Source organism: Myiozetetes cayanensis, unplaced genomic scaffold (assembly GCF_022539395.1).
Source record: "Myiozetetes cayanensis isolate MyiCay16 unplaced genomic scaffold, myiCay2020 scf4, whole genome shotgun sequence".
Lineage (NCBI taxonomy): Eukaryota > Metazoa > Chordata > Aves > Passeriformes > Tyrannidae > Myiozetetes > Myiozetetes cayanensis.
The window spans coordinates 51,785,866-51,805,541 of record NW_026087631.1 but is presented as its reverse complement, the minus strand read 5'-3'; the positions used below and the strand labels follow the sequence as shown (position 1 = coordinate 51,805,541).

At 36.1% G+C, this 19,676-nt stretch overlaps 1 protein-coding gene across 2 annotated transcripts in view; it reads right to left on the bottom strand.

Annotated features, from left to right (window-relative positions):
* CERT1 (ceramide transporter 1) overlaps window positions 1-19,676 on the bottom strand; it is a 74,995-nt gene that overhangs the window by 47,281 nt on the left and 8,038 nt on the right. For both annotated transcript variants that reach the window (XM_050328602.1, XM_050328603.1), the window contains exon 3: window positions 5,937-6,053. In XM_050328602.1, coding sequence (XP_050184559.1) covers window positions 5,937-6,053 — 117 coding nt within the window. The remainder of the gene's footprint in view (window positions 1-5,936; window positions 6,054-19,676) is intronic.

Sequence of the window (19,676 nt, the reverse complement as noted above, 5' to 3'; positions counted from 1 at the left end):
TTGGGCCTCAGTCTGAAGGTGACCCATTTCAATTACAGAACAAAACATCAGAAACTGAGAAACTCTGTGTGCTTCTGATCAAGTTTGAAGTGAAATGTAAGGCTTCCTCTGATTCAAAAGAGTTACTACTGCATAACCTCTTATACTTGAGTTCACACAAGAAATAACACATAGACAGAAAGCAAATTTTAATTTTAGAAATACTTCAATATTTACTTTAATATTTTACCTTATGCCCTTCACCCTGTTTATTCAGAAGCTGATTTGTATTACCAACAAGATTTAAGCAGTCTGACAGTAACTCAATCTTCCTTCCAACTGGAACAACTAGAGCAGTTTGAGGGCAGTACTTTAAGGGTACTCTGTGGGTCATTGTTATATTTAAGATGCTTCTAAAGCACACAACATTGTGGTGCTCTGGTTTTAGCCATTGTGACTTTACTTTTGTATGGTGTTGCATTCATGGTAGACTAGCAAAAACTCACCTCTACACCTTGTCCTCTCCTCGGATACTACCTTCTTTTAGAACAGCACAATGATAAGAGAAAAACCATGCATATGACCGTAATGGTGGAATTAACAACTCTTAATACTTTATGCATAAGGTAACTGTTAGCTTTTCTCAGGTTATGTGGAAAAAAAGAACTGCATTTTAAGTAGTTAACAAGCACTTTCTGAAGATTTCAGGCTGGTGATATTTTTAGGTTTTGATTTTTTTTCCCCGCAATAATATTCTAAAATGCCCTTATTAACTGCAATCACAGTTATGCTGTTTAAAGTTTGCTCTGCAGTTTTTTACATTAATTTATGAACTAGGATCCACATTCAGAAAATAATCACCTCAAAACTAACTATCCCAATTCTAGGTTGTTTGGAAATGTATCAACATTTAATAAAGGAAAAGAATCAACTGTTTCAATACTTACTTTACTTCTTAATAAATTTGACTTTACTAGCCTGCCAAATCCAATGTTTTGGTTTTTTTCAACATCTTAACTAGATCTGCACTTAAACAATGCAAAAAATGGGACATGAAGCATCTTGCTGGGTTTCACAACTGATAATTAAGAAATAGGTTGTAGCAAGCTAAACTATCTTTGACACCAAGGTTGCCATGCCCCGCTCTCCCCAAGCTAGTTAGGAAAAAAATGCTAAAAAAAGAGACATAAGTTTTACTCTTTTTGAGTTTCTGTATAAACCTATTCTCACTAGCTAACTCCTCTCCCAGTGTCTAATAAAGAGGGAAAAGTAGTCACTCCTTCAAGGTAGCCACCCAATGCCTTTTATAGTCAAACACTGAAATTCATGTCTCCTGCTCTAGATAAAAACACCATCTATATCATGACTTCAAAATTAAAAAGAGAACCTACCTCCCTACTTCTTACATGCCAAACTTGCTGGATATTTAGATATCCCCCTGGAAAACTACATTTTCCAGTTTGACACGCCAAAGACAGGTATTGTAAGAAGTTCAAGCATGATTTAAAACAGCATTTCAGTTTGACAGACAAAAGGTTTTGAAAATCCAAGATTTAAAACACTATCAATCAATTTTGCTGAAGAGTCACAAAGTAAACAATGAACACATGCAGAATCTGTATCCAAAAAGTAAAAAGATGGAACAAAAGGAGACAAACCTAAGCTGAGGCAAAGTTTCTCACGAAACATTCAGTTCTAAAAAAATTCTCATCAAGTTCACAACTCAGGCGGTTGATTAACGTTACAAGAAACCATTATCTGGATCTCAGGAGTTAAGTTAATTTGCTCAAATCAGTTTAATTATACAGAGGTTTCTTACAACAAACAGCAATTCACTCCCTCATTTTCTCACAGTACTGAACTAACAACATGTAAGCCCATTTACCTAATCTTAGGTTAGAAATTCCAAATTCCACTTCCAAACCAGAGGAGACACCTGGAGTCAGTCCTTCAAATTATTATTATGAAGAGGATAACTTTCCAGAAGCATCAATACCTTGGTGCTCAGGTACCATCGATGTTTTGATACCAGAGAAATAACTGCTCAATATCTTTAATGAAACATTTTTGTAGAAGAAAGGACTCCCTTTCCTCATTTGCCTCACTGATGGTTTTACAGTAATTTCAGACATATCTCTTCTCCAGTTCAGGAAGATAAATAAATGTTTGAGAGGCTATACTTGAAATGTAAGGACTCAGGAATCTCGATACAAGTAAAGATGAATGAAATGATACAAAACCCTGCAACTTCAAACAATTTTTATGCTTGAATGTTAGCTGTTTTATATTTCGCAGCCACTGGCTACTCATTGATGTTGCTAAGCATGAAGTTTTTCTGTGTCTGCTTATACTTAAATTTAATATAAAATTAATTTAAAATACTGTTTTCTCTGTTATGAGCACAATGAAACAGTCATAAAGTTTCAGTCTATTTTCCATTCTCTGAAGATCAACAACCTTGTGACATGCTACATTAAGTCTCACAAACATACTTTTGTTAGCAAACAGCTTAAGCAGCCTACCAGAACTACCTACCCACTCAGTAAGCAACAAAGAACTTCAAAAACAAAGAAAAAAGTACTTTATATAGCAGTAGACTCATGTTAATAAAAATGGTTGTTTAATAAAGGAAATAATTTCCTCTCAATTTTATTCAAATTACTGTGTGTCAGTTGAAGAACCTGGTTCTAAAACAAAAATAACTTTTATGCAGAAACAACAGCTTGTTAAGGAACTTTCACTTGAGTTTTGGTAACCTGACCAGAAAAGTTCTTTCAGAAAATTCCAGAGTAAGCAAAATTTCAGAGTAACACAAATCTGAACTTCAAGCGAAATGGGGTATTTTGTCTCATAAAACCCCATCTTTTCCTACTCTAAAGCAAGATTTTAGATACAAAACTTGCATGAGATGAAGTAAATTAAAGAATGGATGAAGAGTTACTTTAATCTAAGGATTATTTAAGTGTTGATCATACAAATTCGAATGAAAAATGGGATTAACCTTCAGATTCCATGTAAATATGTTTTTTCAGATCCTATTAAAGTTATACCGGAAAAATACAGTTTCTTAAATATTTTCCATACAAACTTCTAAAGAAATTATAGGATATAGCACTAACCTCTCAATGAAAATACAGAAACAAGACATTAATAATATCAGACTGAAAACTGGAGTTGGACACTTCTGGTTTATGTTTAATTCTATCAAACACTTAACTTGTGTGCCTACAGCAGTTTTCTAGGGCTTCTGGTGATAAGATTACCTTATATTTTCATAAGAACAGTTAGAAAGAACAGATGCATCTCCACACCTACATTTATCAGACAAACCTGCTACTATTATGAAGACAACAGCATACTGCACTGGAAAAACGTGCTGTTAACTCTGACATTTCATTACATACTTTTGAGTCTAAGACATTGTTACAAGACTGAATTAAGCTTTGCTGTATTCCTTGCCTTGTCTAAATTCATGATATTTAGTTGCATAATACAAAGAGGATGCTTATAAATAATGTAATTGCTTTAACATATTAAATGTTTAATTTAATATTAAATGTTTTGGTGGTTTATTTAGAAGTCATAATATTTTCCTTTCCATTTAAGAATGAGAACAATTGCTATTTGCCTTAGATACTATAAACACTGCAGAGTAAAAAGGAAATGAAAGAAACTGAAAAATGTCAAATAGTCACGAAACTGCAAACTACACATACTGAAAAAGCCATAAGACTCAGAACAGTCAAGTCCAGTGTTATTACATCAGGACAGCAAGATGCAAGCTGAACTAGTTCTTGTCAGTTCAGCACAAACAGAAGAATTTTATTACCACTTCCTACTTGTAGACATACTTTTCTACTGTTTATGTAACATTCCAGAACACCCTCACTCTTTGAAAAACAAGCAGAAAAATAACTTTATTAAAATAATGAAAAAAGCACTCAGTAACCTTTCCCCTATAGGAACCTCAAATACTGAAAAAAATGTATACTAGAACTAACCAAGGAACCCCTCATATTCTACTCCTTTATATGTAAAGGCAGAGATCTGGTACAAATTACTGATTTATTTAAATAACTACCAAATTCTTGCAAAGCATGGAAGTTCAAACTGTCCAAACATAAATCAATATTAAAAGAGGTCTTATTTTTTGAAGTGGAAAAATTGCATAAATAATCAGGCTTTTTCACAAAGGGAGGTCACTTTTGGAATGCTATACCTTGTGCTCCTCAACACTCACTAATGATCTGAAAAGGGGGTTGAATGAGATGATTTAAGCCTACCTTACCACTAATAACAGACAAAAAGGAAAGCAAACAGATACCTCATGATATGGGCTGAGTACTAATGCAGGAAAAACTTCAGTGTTGAAAAATACAAGTTGGTTTGTTTTTTTTTAAGTAGCAGAGAAAACCAATTTCGATTTAACACTTACAGTGGCAAACTCTAAACTATTATCATTCAATAATTCCATATTATGAGTTGGTGATTCCATAAAATCACAGCTCAGAACTCAGCAACAGTTAAGGTGAACCTTACAAGAGGGGTAAAAAAGCCCAGCATGAAAATGGTTTGAAGTTGTGCTGAGCAGAGTTCAAGACAGGATTTGGGCTTTTTCCTCATTCATTCCTTCATGGTAGCATGCAACAACCCAGACTTCATTTCTGCTTATCTGGCTTCAGGTTAAGTTCTGCATTTCCCCAGCTGAATCATTCACCAAAACTAGTCTGAATTTTAGCCTAGGGCTATCGAGCTTCATGTCCCCACAAACCCACACCTGAAGACCCCAAGCCTGTAAATCAGCTTTAGAAATGCCAGTTCTATGGATGTATAACCAAGCAACTTGTTCAATGTATCCTTGTGAGATGTGTCTCTCAGGTATTGCACTAGGAACATGCTTTGGTATTTTTGTCTCAAGAACACTCCATTGTTCACTTCTTATTTTTTTCACTAGATGCAGAAAAGCATCCTGATTTTGTAACTAATTTTTTACGTTTTAATGTTATCTCTGTATCAAAGTGAAGGAAAAATGCCAAGCTGTATATAAAGAGATGAATAGTCTAACTGAGATGAAATTTTTTCAGAGAACCATTATCAAAAGGCAGTACTTTAAACTTAAGAACATGTACTGCTTATTGTAATGAAAGCCCAATAAGAGGTGAAATCTCCTTAATACATGGAGTACTTATATACACAGCACTTCAAGAAGCTCCAGGCAAAAATTCACACCTACCCAGACATCTATTTTAATTTGTATTCCTTTAACATCTGTACAACCCAGAGAGGATGCATTGTGCTAGATATTGTAGTTAAATCCTACACCTTGGAACGTTGCCTGTCTTGTACCTGAAAACATAATGGTTGTTTTGTGTACTTTCTACCTGATTTAAAGGGCTTAAAGGTCAGTTAGTTTTATAATGAAATTAACTGACTTCATGGGAAAACATAAGGAACAGATCAAGAAAGGTAAACCAAAGTGCTGATGAAAAGTAGTGCCTTATAAGAGACAAGAGTCAGTAATCAGATACAGAAAAAGCAGTCAAAGGATGAAAGAGAGGAGTTTAAAACCAGAATGATAACATAGGAGATTTGACTCTAAGACTAACAAGCTTAACATCTTGGATAGATAAGAAACAATTCAATAATCAGTGAGAGAGGTTGAACAAGACAATGAAAAAAGTCACTCAAACATTGCAAGCTTTTTTTGTTTCATGCTAGGAAGCTCAAGAAAGGTTCACGGTTGTTAGCCCCGAGTTCTCTAAAGTCTTATCTATGACAAGCAAATCAATTAATTTGAAACATATTTAACACACAGCTTCAATCTTGCAGCTTTTACCTGTCATAAATACCTTCAGTATTTTAATGACTGTACAGGGAAGCTTACAACTCTTTGCAAGCACCATGTTTGATCTAATGAGGGAGTAAGAAAGGAAATCAGAAAATAAAACCCAACATACCTTGTGTTGTTCTATTGCATCTACCCACTGTTGTCTGTGGTCTGGGTCCTGAGCTCGGAGGTACCAAACACTATCATTCACACTGATATCAAATCTGCATTCATCAAAGTCATGGGGCTGTGAGAGAAAAGAGCGTAAGAGCAGACAAAATTAGCAACATGATCAATATTACCTCACAGATTATTTTGAAACTCAAATAAGAAAATCTAATCTATGTTGTCTTGAATTCATCCTAGATTCTAAATTCAATTTTAGGAAGCTTTCTCAAATAATGAATGTACACTCTCATAATGGAAAATGCTGCTCTTCTGAAATAGAAAAGCCTGTTTAATACTTCATTATTAAATAAAATTTTCGTAAGTTCCACACAGAAATAAGTTTCATCTTTTCAAATACCTCAAGTCCTTTAGCAAAACACCTACTATGCAGAAAAACAGCAGGTACACACACACACACACATTCTATTTCAGAGCAGGACAAACCCCCCCCATAACATTACTGCTATCTGTGTGAATTTTAGATGGAATACATACACCATAGCAAAAAGGTACCAGGATAGAATCAAAAAAGCAGACTATAGCTAAACAGCAAGTCAGAGCAGGAACTTAAGGAAGCTGTGACATCCTCTGCTTCAACTGTTTTCACCAGGTATATTTCACATATAAATGGGAGCCATGTGCAATCTTTTCAAACATCTCCACTCAACTGCATCTAACTTTCAGTTCAGGTGCCTTAAATACTAATAACTTTTAACAGTGTTACAATGAAGCTGGTAAGAAAAGTACAGTGAAAGAACACAATGATCTAATCTGCCTTGTATCCTGACACTGTTAATTCAAAGTCACTCCTTAGCAAACATTTAACGGAGCCCAATAGTCCCCACACCCTTCACCCTTGAAAATTATTCTTAAGGAGATGTAACACAGGTATTGCTAAATACCTTTCGGAATTTGAATGCAAATTAAAAGTACACATGAAACTAACTGTAGGAGGCTAACAGGCTCCAGGATTAAGGCCAGCGATGCAATCTAAAGGACTACAAATATTGATAACAGATGCTAAAGACAATTCCACACAAGTAAGTAATATCCTTTACAATACATCAACCACTCTGCCAATACGTTCATCTTGCAGACTAAAGCACTGTGGATCACTCATGAAACATTCCACAAAAGAAAATCTAGAAGCAAGTCTCTTTATTGTGCACACCATTCCAGGGCTAGCGAGAATTTTTTCAAAGAATTTGGAAATCAGAATCTACTTACACACCAAGGTATCTTTCTTTTTTTAAAGTATACTAAGGAAGGACAAAAGCATAACAAAACTGAAACTACCAAATTAAAAAATAAGCTAGAAAGAGTTTAACGAAGTCCATTAAGCTTCGCTTTGTTTTTTTTTTAAAGCTTCACATATTTGGTAAAGCATCTGAACCTAACTTCAGTGTAAAGAAATTTAAACTTCCCATGGGAAAAATCTCCAGCAACTGAAAAAACTGACAATCAAGTCAAACAACTGCAGTTACTAATTTCCTAATGCTTGCCCATTTCAAGTTAATGTAATTCAAACAACATTCAAAATGGGCTCTATACACTGCTTTGGCCTCACTGAATCAGACAACATAGGGATGTGAGAAGGGACATGTGATGGTTTACCCCTGGCTCAATGCCAAGTCCCACCAAAGCCTCTGTCTCTCCCCTCCTCAGCTGGACAGGGAAGAGAGGTCACTTGGCTTGTTCAGCCTGGAGAAGAGGAGATTGAGAGGATACCTCATTGCAGCCTACAACTTCTTCATGAGGGGAAGTGGAAAGGGCAGGCACTGATCTCTTCGCTCTCATACCAGTGCAGGACTCCAGGCATGAAGTTGAACTGGGGGGAGGTTTAGGTTGGATATCAGAAAAAAGTTTTTACCCAGAGGGTGAACAAACTCCCCAAGGAAGTGGTCACAGCACCAAGCCTGTTTGAGTTCAAGAAGTGTTTGGACAATGCTCTCAGGCACATAGTGTCACTCTTGGGGTGTCCTGTGTAGGGCCAGGAGTTGGACTTGATGATCCTGATGGGTCCCTTCCAACTCAGCATACTCTAGAAATCAGGTCTAGGGTTATATTCGGCTCAATGTGCAGCTACCATGTTACAAAAAACCCAGTTGATCAGGTAGTCCTATTAGACCACCTTGCTTAAAGATAAGAAATAACAATGCTATGCTTTCAAGGGAAGTTAGGCAAGTGATACATGATTTGCTTTTGACAGATGCATGTTACCTATTTAACATCCCACAGTATTGCCTAGTATCCCTTACTAATTGCCTATTTTCCATATTGCAGACTTCTATACCTTTTGGTACCAACTGTTATATTCCCCTCCCCAATGAGCTATAGACAAAATTCCTTGGTTTCCCTCCTGCTATAAGTGCTTTTATTATTTTCTGTAGCTGCATCTAGCAGAGATCACAAAGTGTCATTCATAACTTCTCAGATCTGTCTTTTTTCCTTCTAATGTCCTCCTCAGACTAGTCTAACCCTCTCCTTTACACCTGCTGGAAGTTTTTCCATTTCTCTTCACCTTCTTCCTGTAGACTTCAACTCATTACATGTTCATTTCATGTGGCTTTTTCCCAGTCTGCAGAAGTCTCACGCAGCATACATACATAAATAAAGAAGGCACTGGGCAGTAAACCCAGACCAATAAGACACTGTAAATGGGAGAACCAGCAAACATTTACAGCAATTTCAAAGCTGCTTTTGACAGACTTGTCTGTGGCAGAGGCAATTGCTGTGTGCACCAAGGGCTCCTTCTAGAGCCAGCATTAAAAAAACCAAAACAAAACCCCAAAACCCAACCAAAACTCAGCTAAATCCCAATTCCATGCAAGAATATCCTGTAAGAAAGAGGACTCCAGCATCCTCAAACACCATTTTTGTATGCTTCCTAATCTTTCTTCTAAGGCATCTACAAAGAATCCTGCAGAAACAAAGGCAATTGCAAGTATTCAAGTGTCCCAGATCCTTCTGTCCACAACCAAAGGATACTAGCTCTTAAATTCTGAACCAGCAAGAACAGTTTACATGAAGAAACACTTACTTGGCTACAGTTACTGAGGAAGTCCGTAGCCAGCTCAGGTCTCATGAGTCATAGCTGACTGCATTGCCACAAAATCCTTCCTGCTATGCAGCTGTCAAGCCTGATGTATTCATAAAACAAACTTCAGAGCAGTATCTGCTTGAAAAATACTGGTTTGGGTGCTTAAGACAAATCACACAGGAAAGTCTTACGTGCTTTTATATACTTCATAAAGTACAAGAGTACTCCATTGGAGGGAAAAAAGGAAAAACACCTTGAATGAAGCAACTTTCACCTGCTCTCTCACTACTCCAAGTGGTATTAAAGGCATTTCTTGTTTTCCCTACAGAAGAAAGGCAGGGTGGTTCACAGCAGATACAACTCAAGTCTGCATATTACAATTATTAAAGTGGGCTTCCACCATTATTCCCACTGCAGAACTAAAACTTATCTAAGCTAATATTATTTTAAATTTTTGAAGTTCTTTTTGTATTAAGAAAATACTGAGCAGGGAACTAGGATACAAGACAAAAAATAGAGGCCTACAGAAAATAAGAACTACCATTCTTGATTCTGTCTCGGATGTGAATGCTAGCTAGATGACAGTCTCTGATGAATTTATGTCAGTGACACAGTTCTCCATTACTAAAAAGCAGTAATGCAATAACATGTATTAACTGAGTGAAGACAAGCATTGAACCTACCTAGTTCAGCAGTACATAGCTATTTATTCCTCAACATTCATAAAAGAGTAATTTTAAAATTAAGGCAAATATTAAGTATTACTTTTTTATTCCCTCTAAAAAAAGACTGCAAAATTGTGAGAAATCATTACTTTGGAAAAGGTATTTTGTAAAGTGATATATTTTGGTTTACTACATTTACTTAAGAGGTTTTACAAAACTCTCTTAAGGGAAAAAGCTCGAATGATCTGAGTTCATGACAAGGATTGTTAGCTTTCAGTCATTATCAACACTTTAGTAGTTGCTTTAAGCTAAAACATGAAACCTGATGATTCCCCCCTCTTCTCTTAATGCAACTCAACACAAGTTGACAGAACTTCACATTCTTTTTTTCAGGTAGGCTTGAGGAAAGTGTCAGTCAAAAGTTACTTAACTGAAAATTGAGAAAACAAATTTAACCTTCGGTAATCAAACTTCAGGGTTTTTTTTAAAAAATGGATTACACATGGCCATTATGGCCTTATATCAGAATACCTAAAGCTACTAAAAATGCTAATACTCAGCCTTTAAGAAACAAAAAATGCCCTATCTAAGTAAAAATCATTTAAGATTATTCTTCCTATGTAAACAAAAAGTGTTTTGTATATATTTCACTGATGCAAATGCAATAGCCCATGCTTACAGACTTATGGGATTTTTTTTGCTCGTAGTATGTATATAGGGACAAACTACCCCCCCCAGTCACTTCTCTTCCACTTAGAAAGCAAGTCGGTACATTCTGCTCTTTGCTTCTTCTGACAGGGAATCACTAAAACACCACTTTGCAACTCTGATGTCTGTCTGCATGCATCTTCACATTAATGAGCCTGTAGAACTTTTAAAGATAGCAGACTTCCTCAATTGCAACTTAAATACCTCTTACAAAATTGGACACGAAAAGTTGTAGCCTGGAAAATGAGATGCAAACCAAACTATCATAACCAATGTTTCCCAGTTCAAGAGAGCTGAAAACACAATTTTTCCCTTGTGAACAGTGTCACTGTCCTATAATGCAAGGTACAATTTATCTACTGGCTAATTTTTCCACCATTCTCACGGAATTCAGGAAAAAGTGTCCCTTTTCCAACATTCTTCAACTTCCTGAAATCCTCCAGTTACAAGGTACCTGAAAAAACTACCACTTCCTCTAAAAAAGAAAAAAAAAAAAAAAAAAAAAAAAAAAAAAAAAAAAAAAAAAAGAAAGAAAGATGTTCAGAGCAGTTACCACAAAATCTACAATCTGCTTATTTGTTCTCATAGGTCATTCAAAGGGTTCTGGACCTGGATGCATTCATTCAAATGCCAAAAACACCTCTACCCTCTCTAGTTTCCAACAGGACATCCAAGAGATCATTCCTGGATAATACAGAGAGGACAAGAAAGGATAGAGGGGCACAAGCAATTATCAGAATACAATGAATTGCAACTATAACATGGTATTACTTTTGAAACAGACCTAAGTTCGAAAGAGGACTGTATTCACACATAAGCAAGGGAACCTCCTCACAACAGAAGGCAGCAAACTGGACAAAGGAAGAGATGAGCATGTGATAATTTAGGATGCAGTGGACAAAACCAGTATCCTATGTTAAAAAGAGGGAAGGCATAACATCTTATATGATAAGCTATAGAAATACAAGGCTGAGCACCTTAAAAAATAGCTTACCTGACACAACAGAAAAAGGGAAAGTGATGTAATGTAGCAGGTAACAAGGCCAAATAAAGAAAAAAATTCTCTTCACTCCATGATTTTCAGTATGCAGCATGTATCAAAATAAGAAAAACACTGCAGTTATTGAGAAGTGAGGCTAACACCAAAGTGTGTACTTTGACTGCGGGAACAAATAAAAAAACCCACCTATTTTATGCCAAAAAATTACATGAACACTTCCTATATGTACTTATGTTTAGGTGCTAACAAAAACACAGATATAAAAAGTTTAAGATTTGTGCTGTATGATTGAAGAAATTTGTTTTAGAAGTATATATGAAAACTGTATTTCAACTCCCATGAAAAACCATTTTGGAATTGGCAAAAAAAAAATTAGCTGGATAAAAGCAAGAGGAAAATCTCAGCCAAGTTTCAAAAAGTGCACATCTTAAAATAATTTTTGAGAGCATTTAATTCATGACAGATCCAAACTGTGAAGAAATTATGTCCCCTGACTACAAAATGTAAAATGGTTGAAAACATGCTAACCTATTAAAAAAACATTGAATAGAAAGAAAGTGAAATGAAATACCACTGAGATTATTTAGAAGTTGTATTCTATATGATGAATAGTACTTAAATTTTCAATGGAAAAACCCTTTCAGATGAATTAAAGTATGTGTTTTACCAAATAATATTATGCTTGGTTAGAATTTTACCAGACAAAACAGGTCTACAAAACACTGTCTTTTGTGCCCTATTAAATAGTAAGAGCAAGTATTTCTCAAGTTGCTGTGTTTCTTTCTGAGTCACTGAAAAGCTCATGGGTCAACATAAAGACAGGGAGATCACTTACTTCCTGCCAGTAGGGTCAAACAGATTTGACTTGGTGAAAACTGATTTAATTTATGACCAATTAGAGTTGGATGGTGAGAAATGAGACAAAACTAAAAATGCAGGCACAGGGGGATGGGGCATGAGGGCTGCGGTCAGTCAGTAACTCTGCCACTCCTTCCTCACACTCTTCACCTCCTCCAGAAAGGATTTTGTCCATCGCTGCAGTTCTTCAGGGTAAATCTGTTCCAGCACGGGCTATTCAGAGACCGCAGCCCCTGTCAGGATATATCCAGCTGCTATTGTTGGGTCCTACACAGGCTGCAGTGTGGTCATCTGGTTTGGTGTGGTTCTCAACACAGTCTACAGGGAAATGCCTGCACAGTGGTCTCCTCCACAGGCTGCAGGGGACCTCTGCATCTCTTCCTGCTATGAGCTGTTTCTCACACTTTTTCCTCACTCCTCTCTTTCTCACACCTTTCTGAGCGGTATTTTTTAGGCCCTCTAACTATGTTTACCTTGAGGTGTCACCACAATGGCTTAAGGGCTCAGCTGTGCTCTATGCTGGGTCCAGTGAAGCTGACTGGAACAGGCTGTGTTTGTTGCAGGACAACCTGGAGTCTCCTCACAGCCCCCAACTTCACCATGATCACTTAGTGCAATCATAGAAGTTCATCAAGATCCTTTTGTCTCTATGACTTCTTTTTGAAGACACTTGGCTTTAGAAGTATAACATTAAAGTTACTAAAGTAATTAATTTTGCAAGGGCTTTTTACTTTTTATATCAATATTTACCTCAGAGCTAACTGCCAGGATGGAGCAACTTGGAGAAAGCATTATACTCCATTGTTTATAATACATCTCATTAAAAATTTACTGAAACCCCCCAAAATGTTGCAAATTCTAATCCCCCTTATCAGTATTATTTGCTCCCTGTCACCCCAAGAAAAGCAAAGTACATCCACAAACCTGGGAAATTAGGGCCAGCCAAAATTCACAACACAAAATTCTGATTTCCCTTTCTGAGTTCCAAAATGCAGGTAAAACCCAATAGAAACACTACACTACAATGTCTTGACTTTCCTTGTTATTCTTAAGCAATAAGAACCCACTTTTTAGTTACATTGGCTGGTTGTAATTTTTTTACAGGGTATAGGAAAACCTTATTGCAAACAACCAAATAAACAAGACAACTCTATGCCTTCCAAAAGAGTGATGAGCCTTTGAGGGGCCAAATATAGGCTAATTGCTTATTGTTCATTACCACATTTAAAAGAATTTACACATGTAGGAAAAAAACTCACTTAGAAAATAGACTTAAGAACATAAAGGCCTATTTAAAATTTTTACATTCTTTCCTACTACCCAAATATTTCACTTCAGGTCTTAAGTTAGCATATTTGCTTTTCAAAATGATTTTCAACACTTATTTTTCTTTTAAATAATAATCTTATCTTTCCAAATCTAACTAAAGTAACAGCCAGTGAAATCAGCAGCATGAAAAGAAGAACTTAAAATTAGTTTATTAGCATGCTATGCAAACTTTAAAATTAGCTTGGTTTAATCCATTGCAAAGAAGTTCTCTTGCTGGGGAGAAAAAAAACCCCACCCTTTCAAGTCTGGATCAAGCATATATTGTGCATAGTACTTTAGCAGTGAAACCACATCTGAAATTTGAAACCCACAGTTCTCAAGCATAAACCTGGTCAATCTGGTTTTCTGCATACCTCCCAAAGAGGTTCAGATGCAGGAGTGATCATACACAAGTAATTTTAAGATTTTTTGTGACAAATCGTCTATCTTGCAGTATAATATCTTATAGTACCTGATTTTTTAAATTAACATTTCATCAAATTATTTCTCTGTTAATAAAATGGAATTACTATGTAGTATCAAGTCATGCTGTATTGGTTTATATGTAAACACACCTCTGACACATGCCTTACACGCCTACTGAAAAAAAAAATTACTTGTAATAGGAAAACCTAGAGTGTAACAAAAACGCACTTGAAATGTCAGCTAAACTTCAGTCAAAACATGGAATGGTACTGCGTTACTAAAAGAAAGAGGGCAAGACTGAAATAGTTGTAGGTCAGTATGTGTATGCAGCTGTCACCTTACGGGATCCACTAGTGACTATGTAAAAGCTCCCTGGATTAGTGATTCAGTATTAACAGATTTAGATACACACTGTGAGAAGTGAGGATATAACTAATAGGCCTGTCCTATCTGAACAAGAGTTTGAGTCTGAAGAGCTCAAAACTTGGACTAATTTAAACCTTGCCTTTAGAGCTAAGTATCAGCTAATGAGTCCAGTATATGAAATACTGGAAAGGGAAGTGTACATATTGCTGTTTTGGTGAGAACCAAATCAGAGAACTGAGTCCCCTGAAGAAAAATTTATACAATACTTCTCAGGCTTTCATTTGGAACAAAATTTAATTGCATTTATTCAACACCTACATGGATCAGCTATGGAAAAAAAACAAACAGATAGAAGTATATACCAGGTAGAAAAACATCAACCTAGAACTGTTTACAAATCACCAAATGAAACTCCTTAGGAATCCCACTACACACAGCAAGAAGATAAAGTTACCAACCAGGCAGGAAGCCAGGTAACTTTGTATCAACTTTAGTGAATGCAGAAACACTGTGTGTGCCACTTTTTTTAGTTTATTTTTACAATATTTTTATAAAGGAGTCACATACGCACTGCTGCACTCCTAAAATAACTATTTGTGTATTGATCAGCTTCATTGTACCTCACACGATGCACTGCAGCATGGCACAGAAGACCCAAAAGTGGTACACACACCAGCAGCAACACAACAATACAAATTTCACAAGAAAACCATAAGCAAGTATCCAGAGAAGGTACTCAGCCCTAGGAGAAAAGCAATGCTTCACAGCACTACTATTCACTGGTGGAGAGACTAGAGCATTCTGGACTTAGATTCATGGTGATGGAAATGGAAATTCCTATTCTAGGAAATCAGTGGAGTTGCAGCTAAAACAGAGGCCTGCTGTACCTGCTAAAGCAGCACACTACAACTTCAGATTAGCTTTGAATCCAAACATAAGCAACTTAACACAGTACAACTGAGTAACCATTTCCATAAATGCAGCATTAACATTATTAGCAACAGGACTTATGCTAACTATGCAAGTCCAAGTCTTGACCTGTAAGACTCATTATCAACTTGTCATGAAAATTGGTTCTATGAACTAGACCTTGGTACCAGGTGTTTCTTGTTATGACACAAAATTTAAGCATGTGATGTCAAAGACCTTAAAACTACATACATAGATGAAAAGCAGAGGCCTCCAGAAACATAAATAAATCCTTAATGATCAAATACTGGTCAGGGAAAACATGCAACCCCCAGAGCTGGGAAGGTTGTTATTGCTCTTGGTGGGAGCAGATACTCCAGAGAACAAACAACATAACCAAAACCAAACAACTGAGCAACAGGGCAAGGAAGCAAAAAGGCTGCAGTTTGGGATAGGAACCCCTCACCAGCATGACACCACATGTAGTCCAGGATCATGTGCCTCAATCATTTTTTAAAAAGATGGTTACAAAAAACCTAATTTTAGGTGGTGTGTGTCAGCAGAAGATGCCTACTTCAATTCTGCCCGTGTCCTGTCACCTCCTCCCACTCCTTGCTGAAGAGCTCTTCAATCAGGTTACGTTGACCTCAGCAACTAGGACCATCGAGAACAAGGATATCAGGCTGGCAACGTGACACTGGTAGTACATGGTACTGCACAGTCACAGCTAATTTAGCATATGCCAGACATAACACTGACTGCTTTGAACACATAATGATAACGGTTAGTGTGTAAGAACTAATGTATACCAATAATTAACAATGCATAAGAACTAATTAAAAGCACAAAGCATGATGCTAATGAATGTCAGCTTAAAACCTTTCATTCTAAACTTAAAATTGACCTGACTTGTCAGTCTAAATTCTTCCATCACAGTTTCCTCTGATTCCTTCATATATATATATATTTCTGTACATATACATCTATGCACACAACTAGTTGTCAAAGAGCTTAGAAAGAGACCTTAGGAAAAAGAGTATCATTTTTCCTTAAAAGGCAGCAACTTAAAAAGCTTTAAGAATGTATTAGACACCAGTGATAGTATAATCTGAGTTAAGTGCCTGGAGACATGGGGTAACACATTCTGTTCCAACTAGTTCTCTTAACTGAGGAAAGATGGACATTAATCGAGTGGAAAGACATACCAAACAGATTTAAGAAGTAGCTGAAGTTGGCCAGACTATTTGATCTAATTCATATTGCTCAGAAGTCACCTGGAACAAGAGAAAAGCAGCAACTATGCCCAAAGGAGGAAAAAGATGAATTAGGCGAAGGAGAAAACAACACTCAAGTAATCATCTATGAAGAACTATTCTGCATGTATGGACAGAAGTGAAAGGTTGGTAAGCTAATGACTTCAGAAAGCAACTAAAATAGAGATGGCTGAGTGTAGCTGCATATTAGTAAATAAAAAAAAAGTATTCTGACCTTTTACTTAATCATTCTACAAATGCATATCCAAAAGTGAGGTCTAATATTGCACAAATCCTAAACAGAGCTGTTGGAAATGTCATTAATGGCTATCACAAGACACATCAGATAACCAACAACAGGTTGCCTAGGAGGACTATTGAGCAACAATACAACCCCAGAGGGGGTGACACATGAACCAACTTTATCCATGAACAAGAAATCAACTATTAATCAAACTTCAAAAGATGCACAGAAATTCAGATTGAGTAAGAATAAGGATTGCAAATACAATAGAAAAAAAGGGCTGAGTTATAAAATCATAGTTAACTCCTAATGCAAACACTGTAATTATTTAAGACTTGATGTAGCATCTGTGAGAAATGCTCCACAGCATAAACTTGCTCCAATATAAACCACAGGCAGGAATTATGATCCTGAAGTGGATATCAAATAATGAACAGGGGTAGAATTTAATTATCTTAATAAAAAAGTCATGTGGGGGAATAACATCCTCACTGAAAATAAGGTGTTGACAGAAGCACTGGTGGATTACAACCCCAATTTCAAGTGTGTGGTAACACATGATTATATTCAAGTACTAAAGACTAATTCTTCAGCAATATTAAGTAATACTAAAATATTTGCTTAGTACACATTACAGATTTCTTTTTACATTTTAATCATTACGGAATCTTCACCATAGTACAAAGAACAGCCTCACCTAAGTTGATCTGGGTGTGTATTTTTTAATTTCTGACAATTTCTTCAATACACACTATCGAAGAAATAATCAATTTCTCCATCACGCCAAATAATTGGGTTTTGCTTGACAAGGATATTAGCACTTTATAGCACCTGGATATATACCAGGGAACATTCTCGCATTTTCACATCAACCCATCAATGGTTGGTTGAGATAACTCACATGCATACACAGATTTGAACAGAGGATGTGAGTGCTAAAACTGATTGTCCAGGAGAATGCCACATTTCAAGCAACTTCTGCCTGCTGCACAAGCAGCAGCCCAGTATCATTACCTCCTGGGCATTACCTCCTTTTCTTCTCCTCACTCTCCTGTAGGTCTTTGGCATTTTCCTCTTCAGAAAAGAATCACCTCTGGCCTTTCACATATGAGTAAGTACTCTCTGTTTAGAATATCTGTTTCCCATTTAGCCAAGATCTTCCACCAGTCTGGGTTTAGTTACTTGATTATTTCAGACACACACTAAAGCCTAAAAGTACTAATTGCCACATGTCCTAAATAAACCCCTACCTAGTTAGGGTTTGTATTATATGCCTTAGTTTACTCAGGTCATCTTTTTAGTAGCAATTGAGGCTGAGGCAGCACTTCATCAAATTACAGAAAATTAATTATTCAATTTAATGCTCATTACATCATACTAAACCAGATTGTTTTCCAACCTCAGACAGTTAGAAAAAATATTTTCCCATGCAATTAGCAATTATTACAAATTTACTGCTAGTGTTTCTGCCCAAGGCATAGATTTAAAGCTTAGCTTTCTTAATAAAAGCTTTCACCACCTAAAACCTATCACTTCTCATTCAACTTAACTAGCAACAGACTGAATCAAACCTACTAATGGATACAAACTGCAATTACAACATTCTGTTATCATAAACAGGTCAGTTAGCAAGAACAAATTTTGGAGCAGTAGCTAGAAAAAAACAAATCCAAAGTTTATGCATACTAGTTATCTAAGTGGGTCCACTTCTATACATTACCACACTATCTGATGTTACACTTCACATGGTATAAAATGCAAAAGAAACACAGCAACATGTCATTATTGTCAAAGGGAATTTTTGAAAGTCTATTTTGAGAAACACAACTCGTCACACTACCAAGAATATTTCTTTAGCAGTGACACCTCCTTCAATTAAAAACACACATCTTTATTCTAAAACTTAGACATCTGTAAAGTCTGAAGTTTCTGTGAAGAAAAACTCTCATTGGAAGGTTCTGCATCTGTTTTATGTGATGAACACATGGAGCATCCTCTGATAACTTGTACTTATATATATATATATAACTGCTTTTAAAAATGTCAATCTGTACTTCCCCTCACAACTTAGTAATGGTGGCCAATGTTGTACTATAAATATAACAGAAGTACTACAGTGAAGAACGACAGCTGTTCAGTTAACCTATCTCTAAAAAGTGGGTAAGTTTTTTAATTTTAGTGGCTAATTACTGGAAACAAACATGTCACTCTCTCTTCAGACTATATATAATGAAATGAAGAGCTTAAAATTGAAAACTACCAGTGTAGCTCTTTCATGTACAGTGTTCTTGTTCTTTTAGCAGACTGAAACTAACACGTTTGTATCTGCCCTAATTTATAAAATGAATATTTACGAAGTTCTTTACAACAGCAATTTATTACAACTTAGAGGGGAAAAAGCTAAGACAACTCACTAAGCCGTCTCTAAGGCAGACTTCCATTTTCTTTTCTTCTTGCTTGTCCTGAGCTCCAGATATTCACAGTAGATACTCAAAACCCTCACCTCTTAGAAGTTTATTCTGAAAGTAAATGTCTTGCTTGCAATTTGTATATTAATATAAAGCATCATTACTGCCTTCATTAAAGCAACCATGCCTTTGAATTGTTTCTGGAAAAAAAAACCCAACAAACTAGTTTACTTGAAAGTATCTCTGCTATGCAAATTGAATTTTTTGCTCAGTCCTGGTTCAGGTGCTTCAACAGATTTGTCTAAACATCTTGTTACAACACAATAAAAACAAAGCGTTCTAGAAAACCCCAAACTAATAACCAATAGCATGTTTCCATAAAGATATTGATATCATTATACAATCATTGCAGTAAAACCAAAGCCAAGGAAAAATCACTGCATCACAGCTATTGCATCTTGATAAGCAATCAAACCAAGATGTTTTCCTACATCAGTGATATAGACAGGAAGGAAGA